General features: G+C 56.7%; 1 protein-coding gene across 3 annotated transcripts in view; it reads left to right on the plus strand.

The window, feature by feature from the left end:
* KCNK5 (potassium two pore domain channel subfamily K member 5) overlaps positions 1-12,246 on the plus strand; it is a 30,676-nt gene extending 18,430 nt beyond the window's left edge. The window contains exons 2-6 of one of the 3 annotated variants that reach the window (XM_073810767.1): positions 5,128-5,300; positions 5,554-5,665; positions 6,850-7,016; positions 7,327-7,495; positions 9,679-12,246. In XM_073810767.1, coding sequence (XP_073666868.1) covers positions 5,632-5,665; positions 6,850-7,016; positions 7,327-7,495; positions 9,679-10,544 — 1,236 coding nt within the window. In that variant the 5' untranslated portion in view covers positions 5,128-5,300; positions 5,554-5,631 and the 3' untranslated portion in view covers positions 10,545-12,246. Of the gene's footprint in view, positions 1-10; positions 2,956-5,127; positions 5,301-5,553; positions 5,666-6,849; positions 7,017-7,326; positions 7,496-9,678 lie in introns of those variants that run through there. The other 2 variants (XM_019949925.3, XM_019949923.3) reach the window with 2 other exon arrangements.
* Positions 12,247-12,629: the final 383 nt, after the last annotated feature.

The following is a 12,629-nucleotide window of genomic DNA, read 5'->3' on the forward strand; positions in this document are numbered from 1 at the left end:
GGGGTTACGAGCCAGACTGCCTGGGTTCACGCTCCGGCTCCACCACTGCCTAGCAAGTTACTTAGTTAGCCTCTGTGCCTCATTTTCCTCAGCTGTAAATGGAGGTGAGAGTACCTACATTACAAGGTTATAAAGACTCAACAAGCCGAGTGATTTAAAGTGCTGTGATTGTGCCTGTCATAAAATAGGTGCTCAGATATCAGCTACTCTTCAAATAGGAGCTCTTGTCTATGAAAGGAGGAGGAATCCACCATGCCCTGCCCACCTCCCAAGGTGGCTGGGAGGGCCAGGTGAGAGGGACGTTAAAGGTTCTTCCTACTCCGCCAGGCACCGTGCACACATGACATTAGTCTCATTCCGCTTCCAGGCCGGAGGGACCAAGTGAGTGGAGGCGGAATGAATTAGGGATGGATGCAGCCCAGGATGGTGAGGGGCGTCCGCTTGTGTACCTTGACGCAGCGCGGATCCAGTGGAGGCTGGCATCCAGGGCATCCTGGAGGCCGATCCTACATGGCAGGAAGGGGCCCCCGTGACCCGAGCATGAGGTCTGCCGCGGGAGCTGGAGGCAGGCAGGGCGGCGGCCCTGTGAGTGCCCCTAGCTGCTGTCCGCAGGCAGGGCGGTGGCCCTGTGGGTGCCCATAGCTGTTGTCCGCAGGCAGGCTGCCACCTGGACTTGTTTTCCCCACTGGCCTGATGAAGGCAAAGGCCCGACCTCAGCCCCGCTGCCCGTGTCTGCAGGTGGGCACCAGGTACGGGATGTGCCCTCCCTGCAACTCTGCAGAATGAATCTCCAGGATGGGGAGGCCTGGCACTGCCTCTGCACAGGAAACCCCGGACCCCTGGGGGATGAGGCGCCGTGGGGAACCCAGATTGCATGGACAGCGAGATTCTGGGAGGGTGGTGTCTGGGGCAGCACGTTGCCCGAGCCACAGGCAGGGGCGGGAATGTCTCCTCCCGGAGGGCTCAGGTCTGAGTGGATGGGCTGGTTTTAGGGCACTGTTCTTCCAGGTGGTGCGAAGGGGTGGAGGTATGCACTGGCCTCCTTCCTGTGGCCTGTGTGGGACAAGGGTGGGGTACCAGCGGCCAGGGCCCAGATGAGGCAGGCTGTACTCCTGGCTTCCTTGCTTTTAGCATCCCGACCTTAGGCTACTTTCTTAACTTCTCAGCCTTAAGTCCTCGTTTGCAAAATGGAAAAGATGATGGTGTCTTCCCAGCAGGATTGTCTCCTCCTTAAAGATGAGCTGAAGGCACCTAAAGTGCTTCACCTCTCAGTAAATCACAGCCGCTTTATTACGAGGGTGACGGGCGGGGAGGAGAGCTCTATTCCATCCTCAAACCAGAGCCGGGCCTGGGCTGTGTGCGGCATCCCCCTCTCCCATCACTCTCTAGGGATATGTGGAAAATGAAGATATTGTCTTGTGTGAATTTGGAAGCCAAGTTAAAGAATCCTGTGAGTGAACAGGGGCCGTCTCCTGAGAAAGCTGTTTCCCTAACCCCGGGGGACGGGATGCTGTGTCCAGTGGCTCCCCCTTACCCAGGGATGGCCTCAGTCCTGGGTCGAGCCCCTCTCTTCTGGGGGACCTCTCCACCGGCCAGTGGGACCCTGACCGTAACCAGTGAGCTGTTCCGACTGAAGCCACAGCAACACGGGGTGGGAGCAGGGAGCAGGCAGCCCAAGTTCACATCCGGACCTCTGCTCCCCAAGCCTAGCTTTCCTCCTCTGTCAAGTGATGCCTGGCAGAATCACAGGAAGAGCCCGTCAGGGAACATGTAGAAAAGCCCCAACAAGAGGCGTCTGATGCACAGCGGCACTGAAATCCTGCCTGTCTCCCCAGCATTGGGATGGAGCCAGGCTGATTCCCAGGCCAGCTGCTTGGGACCCGTGGGCAGAGAGAAGGCAACAACGGGGGTGCTGGGGGCGTCCAGGGACAGGGAGAGCAGCGAAGGGAGAGAGGTGGGGAGCCGGGCTGACTTGCAAGAGACAGTCTAGAACCTGGCCCAGTTCTGCCAGTTAACCTCTCAGCCACAGTCGCCTGACCTGACCAGTGGACATAACTTCCGCCACTGGCCTGTTGTCAGGGTGAGTGGTGCTTCTGGCCCTGGGGGGCTTAGGGCCCTTCAGAATGTCCCCTTTGTCTGCCCCCCCCCGGGTGACCATGGAGAGATAATGGAGGTCAGGGGGACAGCACATGGGGCTGTGGCTCCCTGATAACCCAGGGCAGAGGCTGGATCTGAGGGCTGTGCCTCAAAGCACACACCACTGGTGCGGTGAAGAGCAGGAAGCCAGCTTTTCTACTGCAAAGCTCCCAACCATAACGCCCTCTTCAGTTACCCTGTCTTGCCAGCTCTCACGTTTGTTGTCTCCTTAGCCCTTACTAAGCGACCCCCAAGTCGCAGATCGCCTTTGGCAATCCATCCAGTGTTATCTCAGTGGGGGCAGCGTGGACGTGGCGTGTGGGGCTGTCCTGTGGGTGGCAGGGCATCTCACCTCTCTGGTCCCTGCTCGCCTCATGTCAGGAGCACCCCCGGCATCCACTAGAGTAGATGTGTGGGAGGACAGGGATTTCGTCCCTTCACTGCTCTCTCCCTGGTGCCCGGACCAGTGCCCGGCACATACAAGGCACATACTCAGGCAGCATTTCCAGATACTTCCAGAGGGTGCTACCGCCCCGGTTGAGAACCCCTGTTCTAGTCACACCTTCACCATCGCTGATGTGTGCTGGTCTCCCTGGGTCTAAACACTTTCCATGATTGGAAATGGATGACTGCCAAGGGCAATCCATTCTGAGGTAGCTCGTTATCCAAAACAGCCACCCCCGTTCCCTCTGGCACCTTGGCCCGCTGGTTAACATATCATGAAGTCCGACACCCAAGAATGGAACAGAGTGCCCCCGCCATGTGGCCTCACCTGCAGAGGACAATGGGCTCGTTGCCTCCCAGCCCTGAAGAGATAAGGTACTGACACTGCCTGAGATTGTATTTGCTTTTCTTTTGGCAGCCATACCAGTGTTTGTTGGTTTGTGGTCAGCTGAAACCCAAGGACTTTCCCTTTCAACCCTGTATGGGTCAGTGCCTTCTAACCCAAAGTGTAAGACATGAAAAATTTAAAAGACAGCCGTATCTTGTTAGTTTGGGCCCATTTTTCCAGTCCAGATGATTTTGAGTCCCAAACTGCCATTGCAGTGTGTTAGCTATCTTCCCATCCCAGCCTTGTCCCAGTTTTGCATCCTTTGCAGATTAAACTGGTCAGCCATCTTTGTCCTTACTGTGTTGTAGATTAAAAGACTGAAGAGGCCTGGCCTTTGGTTTAAGGAGACCTCAGGCCAGGCAGATAATGATCAGTACTTCTTGGAGTTGTTTATCTGCCTTTACGTGGACCCGGATTAACCCCGGTTCCTCCCTACATTTCTCTGTCTTGTCCACGTGAATATCTTTAAGCCCATCTGTTCAGTTGCCTTGTTGCTATCCAGACTGACTGCATTCCACTGAACTTCAAGGCTTTGCAGCCTCTTTGGGGTGGGAGATGTACTTAGCTGAGCGTGACTTGCTCTGGTGAACCTGTGCTAGTGGCTTCCAGTGCCCACCACTTCCTCTTTGAATATGCCAAACGTTCTGCTGTCTCCAAAGAAGAGTCAGCAAGAGTTCAGGTTTGAGTTTCTAGAATCCACCCTTTTCGTTCGTATGAGAAGGCGGGGGTAGGGTGGCGGGGGGCAACTTGCCTTCTGACATCTTTCCTGTTCCTCCGGGATTCCATGGGGATGACCAGGGGTGGTGCCCCAGGCCCATGATTTCCTGGTCAGTTGTCATCCGTCTTGGGCTGTGCTTCCTGACAATGCTGCACTCACCCCCCCCCATGCACCCCGCCCCCCCGAAGATGGATATCTGAGATAACAAAGGCTGCGGCCAAAGGGAGCCGAGTAGTTCTGCTTTCCCTGCCATCTGTTTAACATTAACATCCAGGGCCCTGGGACTTTTCATTCTCCTGTTTCGAACGTGGATTTCATGGTTTGGAAAACCTTTTGGGTGGACCTCCAACAGGATAGACCTGTTGGCCTCTTCGTATCTGAACGTCCTGGTGCTTTTGCGTGGAAGTGGCCTGGCCGGCTTGGTGGCCGCTCTCTGAGGGCAGGTGAAGGCAGCCGTCCCCACTTCCCACTTTGCAGAGAGATGCTCAGGAAATAGCAGGGGGAGGCAGGGCGGTGAGCCCTGTGGTTTGACGGCCTGTCAGATGAGCACGTCATCATGGAAAATTCCTTACAAAGTCTGCAGATCCGTTTACACAGGCCTGCCGCTGCAAACTGCACATTCCTTCAGGACAACCCACCCTTCCCTCTTTTCTCACCAAACTTCAGTCGTGCTGCAGGGAGAACTCCGGTTTTTCCATCTCCCTCCTGCTTCCATCCGTCACTCCTCTGTCTTTTCTCGGTCCTAGGCTTGATTTTTAGAGGCAATTTGGCGAGTTTCTGGTTTCTTAGCTGGTCCATCCTGGGGCTCTCCTAGGGGGCAGGGGCAGGACCCCAAATTGAGAGTGGATCCTGGCCCCTCCTCGGGAGCCGCCTTCTGAGGTCCGGGTCCTGCCAGTGGTGGGTGTGGGTGAAGGGAGGTAGCGCAGGAGGATGGGGTACAGGCAGGGCCTGGGCGGTGAGCAGGTTTGGCAGCTGCCTGTGTTCCTGGAACAGCTAAGGAAGGCCTCTCTGGGGGCCTCCCAGTGCACTTCCCCAGGTGACCTCTCACCTGCTGCCACCCATAGTTGCCGGGAGCTCCGTGGGGACTCATAGCATGAATTTGTCACCCTGAAAAGTACATACCACCTTCTGATGACGTGTCCTGGCCCAAACCTTGAAGTTGCTCAGGGCAGAGAGAAAGGGATCCAGAGAAGGGAGGGAAGGGGGAGCTTGTAGGGGGGAGAGGACAGAGTCCCAGGCATGGGAGAAAGGAGGCCAGCTGATATGTCCGCCCTCGGAGGACAGACCCAAGAGCTTACCGAGCTGACCTTAGCAGGTGTCCTGACAGTGGGGGTGAAAGGCATGTCGGGTGTGGGGGGCGGTCCCTCCCAGGCCAACCCTGCAGTAGAATGCTTTTCCGGAGGTCCTCTTGTTTGTCTGCATCACATCTGCCTTCTTTCAGAGGCAGAAGAGTCTGCTGCAGTTCTCAAACTGTGGTCCCGGGACCACAACATCAGCATCACCTGGAACCTTGTTAGAAATGCACATTCTCTGACTCCCTCCCAGCCCTACTGAATCAACCTCTGGAGGTGGGGCCCAGCAGGCTGTACTTAAGAAGTCCTCCAGGTGATTCTAGTAAGTTTGAGAAGCACTGGCTCAGTGAGAGAAGGCACTTTGGAGTCGGATTGCCAGGGTTCATATTCTTACCAGCTGTATGACCTTGGGCAAATCACTTAACCTCTCTGATCCTCTATAAAATGTTTCACCACCCCTAAATTGGAGACAGTAACTGTCACTTTGTTATTGTGATGATTAAATAAGAATGCTTATAAGGAAGTTTATAAAGTGCTGACCTCTTCTCTGACCTTCATTGTGTCTCTCTTTTTAGATAGTATCTGATGCTGCAGGACAGGGTGTGGCCATCACAGGGAACCAGACCTTCAACAACTGGAACTGGCCCAACGCAATGATTTTTGCAGCCACGGTCATTACCACCATCGGTAAGTCTTCTGGGACCTTCAGGATACCTACTTCCCCGTCCGAGCTCTCCAGGATCTTGTAAGAGTCCAGCTCTGGTCACATGGCCTTGTCAAGGTTAAGATCAGGCCAGCTGCACTTTGTCCTTCTGACACGTCCCTGGAGATTTAGTAAGTCCTTGGTGACTGGCCATGCTTAGGAGACTGTTTTCTAGAAGTCCTGACCTGGGCTTTGGAGTAGAAACAACACAGCTTGACAGCCAGAGTTCGAGCAGGTTGCTCACTGCACAAATGCACCCCGTGCTTATTCACCAGTCTGGGTGTCTGTTCTGGTCATCTATGACTGCATCACCAACCGCCTCAGAAGTTAGTGGCTTAAAACACAATTTATTATTATTGTCGGCCATTCTGTGAGTTGATGGGGTTTGGCTGGTTGGTTCTTGCTTGAGGTCTCTGATGCCGTGGTAGTTGGAGTGGCTGGGGCCATGGTCATCCACAAAAGCCCAGTTGGCTGGAAGTCCAAGATGGCTTCTTCTATCGCATATTTGGTAGTTGATGCCGGCTGTTGCTGGGGAGCTTAGCTGGGGATGATTGGGCATCTCACAGTATGGCAGCTGGGTTTCAAGAGGGAGACTCCCCAAAGTGAGCATTTCAGGAGATCAAGGGGAGAAGCAACAAGGCTTCTGATAAGGACTTAACTGACTCAGGGTCCCTTCTGCCACATGCCATGAACAGGTCACTAAAGCCCAGATTCAGAGGGAGGGGAATTAGAGGCCAGCTGGATGTGAGCATAAGAAGGGACGGAATTAAGAATCGCCGTCTTTGGAGACCGTCTACCACAGTGCTTCTGGGGTGTCTACGCAGAGAAACTACTAACTTGTGCCTTGTAGCTTGTGCAACGGTGCCACACGGACTCGTGGAGGACTTGCTAATGGTGGAGGCTTAGTCCGCCTTCAGAGAGCTCCCAGTCTGACGGAGGAGACATAGCCCATACCGTCATAATTGCTATAAATGATCCTGATCCTAGCATGGTCAAGGGAAATTTCATCTCTGAAGCACTGATATTAATCAGTGTCAAGTGACCTTAGGGAATGGGCTTTCCCCGGGCTGGCTGTGTGGCGGGGGCGGCGGAGGCAGGTGCCACTCCGAGTCTGGGTCCATCACCCCCGCCGTGGCTCTGTCGGCCTCACCCTCTTCTTTTTCCTCAGGCTATGGCAACGTGGCCCCCAAGACCCCCGCCGGGCGCCTCTTCTGTGTCTTCTATGGTCTCTTTGGGGTGCCGCTCTGTCTGACATGGATCAGTGCCCTGGGCAAGTTCTTCGGGGGACGTGCCAAGAGGCTGGGCCAGTTCCTCACCAAGAGAGGCGTGAGCCTGGTATGTCCCCACCCCTAGGTCCTGGGCAGAGATGGGGGGACCCTGGCAGGTGATGGGGGTGGTGGGAAGGATCTCAGAATTGGACAGAAGTGTCAGGACAGGTGGCAAGGGAGCAGTTTCAGAGCCCGCTGCCCTCCTGGGGGAGGCTGGGAGCATCACCACCAGCCCCCGCCCCTGGGCAGTGAGCCTCCCAGGCCTGGTGCCCAACTGGCCTCACCTCTGGCTGCCTCCTCGGCCCTCTGGGTGCTCTGCTGGGCTCCCCCCAGTCTCCACCGCCGTCTGACTTGGTCTCCCTACCCGTCCCCCTCAGCGCAAGGCGCAGATCACGTGCACGGCCATCTTCATCCTGTGGGGCGTGCTGGTCCACCTGGTGATCCCACCCTTCGTGTTCATGGTGACAGAGGAGTGGGACTACATCGAGGGCCTCTACTACTCCTTCATCACCATCTCCACCATCGGTTTCGGCGACTTCGTGGCCGGTGAGTCCTGCCCCTTGCCTCTGCCTCCCCACCCTGTCTTTCTCTGCTTCTCCTCCAATTTCAATTCAGTTGACCTTTACTGGGGGCCCTGGTAGGCGTCCAGTGTCCTGGGCCTCCACCCAGTGGGATCCTGCCAGTTGCAAGAGGAAACCAAGGCACAGAGTAATTGCAGACGTTTTCTATTTCTCTTTCTTGGAACGTGGCTTTTCCCTCCTTCTTCTCTGTTCGTGTTTGGCGTCTGGTCTCTTCCTCTCTTCTCCCCCGTCTCCTGAGCTTAGGTGCTTAGGTGCACTGGGGGCTGGAGGTAGAGCCTTCTGCCTGCAGGGTCCACGTCACAGCTGCCTCCTCCCATCATTCCCAGGCGCTGAGGGGGCTGTGCTGGATGCTTGGGTCAGAGACCAGAAACTTTGCTTTTGCCACTGGCAGCTTAAAGACCAGAGAGGCCTTCCCCCAAGCTGCCCTGCTCCCTCGGGCCTGGACCCTCCCTCCCTCCCACTCCTCCCCTACTTAATCCACACGGGCGATAAGATTCTTTGGCCCCTTTGTCTGTCGGCTCCAGCCGCTCATGTCCTTGTGCCTGTGGCCTGCACAGCATCTTGGTTCTTAATCTTGCTGACACCCCGTTTGGCTGCACTGGCCCAGTGGCTGCTCCCTCAGTGCCTGCTGCCCTGCCCAGCTGACCTTCACCTCTGCTCCAGGACCTCCGATCTCTCCCCTCCCCCTTCCTAGGGCCAGGGACAGGTCACTACCCTCCTGCCCCATTGTAAGGGGAGACTTGGAATGCTGGGAGGGGGCGGCTGAGTGGGTGGGAGAAGCAGGAAAGAGAGGCCTGAACACTCCACTGACCCTGGCAGATCTGAGCCTGCTGTCTTGAGAGATAAATTTAGATGGAGGAACGACCCTGCCATTGTCTAGCTGTTGGGGCCCAGAGCAGGCTAAGGAGGACCCTTCGTATCAGGGAAGCACAGAAGGGTGTTTAATCATACTTTCTCAGCTCCAGCAAGACACCAAACCACTGCCTCAGTTTCCCCATCTGTAAAATTGGTTAAAAAAAAAAAAGTAACGGTGCATAGCTCACAGGGTTTTGGACAATCAAATGAGTTGCTATTCATGAGTGCAGTGGGTAGGGCCCGGCTATATTACTGTGCCCCGGTTGTCATCATAACCTGCGTATGACCAGAGTCCTGAGCAAGATGGACAGCACCTCCTGGCTGCAAGGGAGACAGCCCTGCCTTCAGACTCCCTCCAGTCTGATGAGGGGGTTATAGCCCTTGCTCTAAGGGAGCCCCACTCTGGAAGTGGCCCCCTTCCTCCAGTTCCTTTTCCAAGTTTCTCCCCAGTCTCAGGGCAGGAAGGGGGACACAGGATACGTAATAATATGGATCAACATGCCTGGAGGTGTAAAGTGAAATCCCCGTGATCCTGGAGGGTAGGGGAGTGACCAGAGCTGTGCAGGGTGACCTGGGAGGGCTCCCTGGAGCAGGTGTCTGGAGCCTGGCCATGGAAGTGGGGGTGTGGAGAGGGCAGAGCCCTCCAGGCCATAGGAGGAACCAGTAGGACGAGGGTAGATACAGGAAGTCAGGAGGCAGGCCAGACGTCACCGGAAGGAGAATCAAGGCCGTCCGGGATATTTCCTGCTAGGACCCGTGCTCTTGGACATCCCAGGCCCAACTGTCAGCCTCACTTATATTAAATTAGTGAGTCCATCCCCAGCAGGAGGATGCCAGCTGCCCTGTCACTTAATTTCTATCCAGGTTTTAACTGAACTGTAACACGTACACCCAAAAAGTACACAAAGCAGCCAGGTGTCAGTGTTGGTGAATCTGAAAGGCTGACGTTCATGGCTTAGCTCCTGACCCGAGTGCTGGCTCCATCCCCAGCCTCCCCAGAGCCCCTCCCCCTTGAAGCTCCCCCACCCCAGGGAGACTCTCTCCTGACCTTCGGTAGTTGAGGAAGCTCAGGCAGGGCTCTGGGACAGGCACACGAGTGACCAAGCCGGGGTTCTCGGGACGATGGGGTGTCCGGCTTCTAGCACAGGCCTCCTTTCTTTCCTGGTGCGTCCGCGTCGGTGTTCTGTGTTCTTGCGGTGTCCACTTTCAGGTGACACGGCTTTTGGCCTTTGTGTGTTTCCGGGTCCCCGCTGGCCCTTTCCTGACCCTCTGGCCTTCCTGACCCGTCCTCAGGTGTGAACCCCAGCGCCAACTACCACGCCCTGTACCGCTACTTCGTGGAGCTCTGGATCTACCTGGGGCTGGCCTGGCTCTCCCTCTTTGTCAACTGGAAGGTGAGCATGTTTGTGGAGGTGCACAAGGCCATTAAGAAGCGGCGGCGGCGCCGGAAGGAGTCCTTCGAGAGCTCCCCACACTCCAGGAAGGCCCTGCAGGTGGCAGGGGGTGCGGCGTCCAAGGACGTCAACATCTTCAGTTTTCTGTCGAAAAAGGAGGAGACTTACAATGATCTCATCAAGCAGATCGGGAAGAAGGCAATGAAGACGGGCGGGGGTGGGGAGCGGGTCCCAGGGCCGGGCCTGGGGCCCCAGGGGGGTGGGCTGACAGCCCTGCCCACCTCCCTGACCCCCTTGGTGGTCTACTCCAAGAACCGTGTGCCCAGCCTGGAAGAGGTGTCCCAGACGCTGAGGAGCAAAGGCCACGTGTCTCGGCCACCAGGCGAGGAGGCCGGGGCGGGGCCCCCTGAGGAGGGCTCCCCGACCTCTGAGGTGCTCATTAACCAGCTGGACCGCATTAGCGAGGAGGGCGAGCCGTGGGACGCCCAGGACTACCACCCGCTCATCTTCCAGAACGTCAGCATCACCTTTGTGAACGAGGAGGCCGGCCTCTTGGACGAGGACACCTCCAAGTCCTCACTGGAGGACAACCTGGCTGGGGAGGAGAGGCCCCAGGAGGGGGCCACGGCCGAGGTGCCCCTGAACCTGGGCGAGTTCCCCTCGTCGGATGAGTCCACCTTCACCAGCACTGAGTCAGAGCTCTCCGTGCCTTACGAACAGCTTATGAACGAGTACAACAAGGCAAACTGCCCCAAAGGCACGTGAGGTGGGGCCGGCTCCCCACCCCACCTTCCATGGCTTCTCTTCTCCTCAACCTGGGGTGTCCTGCTATGGCTGGGACCCTGGCCCCTGGTGGGGTGTGGCCCTGGAACTGGGAGTAGGGGGCCAGGGGCCTTCCTCACCTTCATCCCCTGCAGCTAGATGCTACCGGTCAGACACGGTGCACCCAGGACAGGGCCTCTGTTCCTCAGCGGAACGGGCGCCCTGGCAGCGGGAGGCGTCTGTCCTGAGCATGGTTGGGGGATCTGGGGGTTCACGGACACGTGGGCTGGCAGGACTGATCCCGGGGAGGCCTGCACCTGCGTGGGTCTTTGCCCAGTCATTCGGTTAAGACTGTCTCACGGTTCTCTTAGGTTGGGGGCCTTGGCCGTTTGAGTTCACCAGTATTAACAGGTTGCTGTGCGCCCAGCACTGAGCCAGGCATTTCAGAGAGAGGGTGAGGGTGGTGTAAGACCCTGGTGGGGTTGGGGGCTGGGCACTTCAGCACCTCAGCAGTAGTGGGGCCCCGCCTGGGGCACGTGTTTAACCGTCCCCCAGTCCCACCTCATCCGCCTGGCTGTCGCCCATACTGCAGACCTCAGTAGGGAGGAGGCCATCTGGGGAAGGGGAGCTAACAGGCAGGTGCTGAAACACTCCCGTTACGGGGGACTCAGAGTAAGTCCCAAGTGTGGCCCAGCATCTCAGCCCTTGTGTGGACTTACTGGGATGGAGCGCAGCCCAGAGTCCGGTTCCCTGTCCCAGATACCCTTTGGCCAAGCAATGGCAGGCGTGGGCTTCTGCCTCCCAGGAAGTGGTGGCAGAAAGAGAGGCTGGGGCTCCTGGAGCTGGCAGCGGGGGAGCTGCAGGAGTGGGCTCAGCTCCGGCTGAACCTGCCTCCACCCTTCCGTCCCGTGACCTCACCGCTCCCCAGATCACCCTTGGCTCACAAGTGGGGAATGTCCAAATATGTGAATCAGCCTCCTCCCTCCAGCTGCTGTTTGGTGTGTGTGTGTCTCTGTCCGTCTGTCTGTGTAAGAAAGAAAGGATTTGCCATGGGAGGAGCAAAAGATAATGTGAAACTGCAGACGGACTGTTTCTGGTGAGGGGCTGGCAGAGTTCTTGGGTTCTTCGTGAGGTGCACCCTCGGGCCAGCCCACTCTGCCCTGCTTGTTGTGTTTTGTTAGTTTTTAAATGAATTGCTGTTTTTTTTTTTATCTCGTTGGCTTCAGAGCCAGAGGGGAGAAAAGGTGCAAGAGTGGGGTCCCAAGGATCGGGATGTCCAATGTTCACCCTCCTATCCCCCAACACGGTTGGGCCTTTCTCGGTGACCTCAGCTAAGGTCATGGTGTCAGAGTTGGGGAGGGGCATTGGTCGCAGGCGACCGGATGCTGGGCAGGAGGTGCCACCCAGACACCCTCTCTGCCTCTCAACCCCCTCCCCAATGCTGCAGGACCAAAGAGGGCCAGAACCCCACCCATCCCCACTTAGCCTGTAACCCAGGGGTATGATGGCCCAGCATCAGGGTGGGAAGGAGCGGCCTTCTGTTTTTCTGTGAAATGTTTTAACGAGCTCGTCTTAGTTTTCCTGACCCCACTTGGCTGGGGTGTTGCTGGCTGTCCTGGAATCACACACACTGTATGTACATACTGGCAATGATGTCAAATGTAATTTATTTTAACATTTTTACAATAAAACATGAGATGGACAAGCCAGTCTGATGTGTGCTATTGCGGGGTGGGGGGAGAGGGGCTGGGGGCGAGATGGGGGGGCAGTCTGGGAGGACTGAGGACAGCCTGAGAGTCAAGGGGAGAACTGGGGTGGTCTGGAAGGGACAAGAAAATGAAAGAGGTGGGGAGGTGGAGAAGGGGCAGGCTACGTAAGATGTGGTCAGGGCGGGCTTCTTGGAGGAGGTGACAATTAACAGGTTGGAATGAGGACGGGGAGAGGAGTGGGGGGACCGTGGCTAGCAGCTCATGTCGCCAGTCTGCCAGACCCCATTCTACACACTTTATGCTCAATAGTATGTGAATGGACTCATTTGATCTTGCAATAGCCCTGTGAGGTGGGTATTACATCCCCGTTTTATAGGCG

The sequence above is a fragment of the Tursiops truncatus genome, chromosome 10 (assembly GCF_011762595.2).
Source record: "Tursiops truncatus isolate mTurTru1 chromosome 10, mTurTru1.mat.Y, whole genome shotgun sequence".
Lineage (NCBI taxonomy): Eukaryota > Metazoa > Chordata > Mammalia > Artiodactyla > Delphinidae > Tursiops > Tursiops truncatus.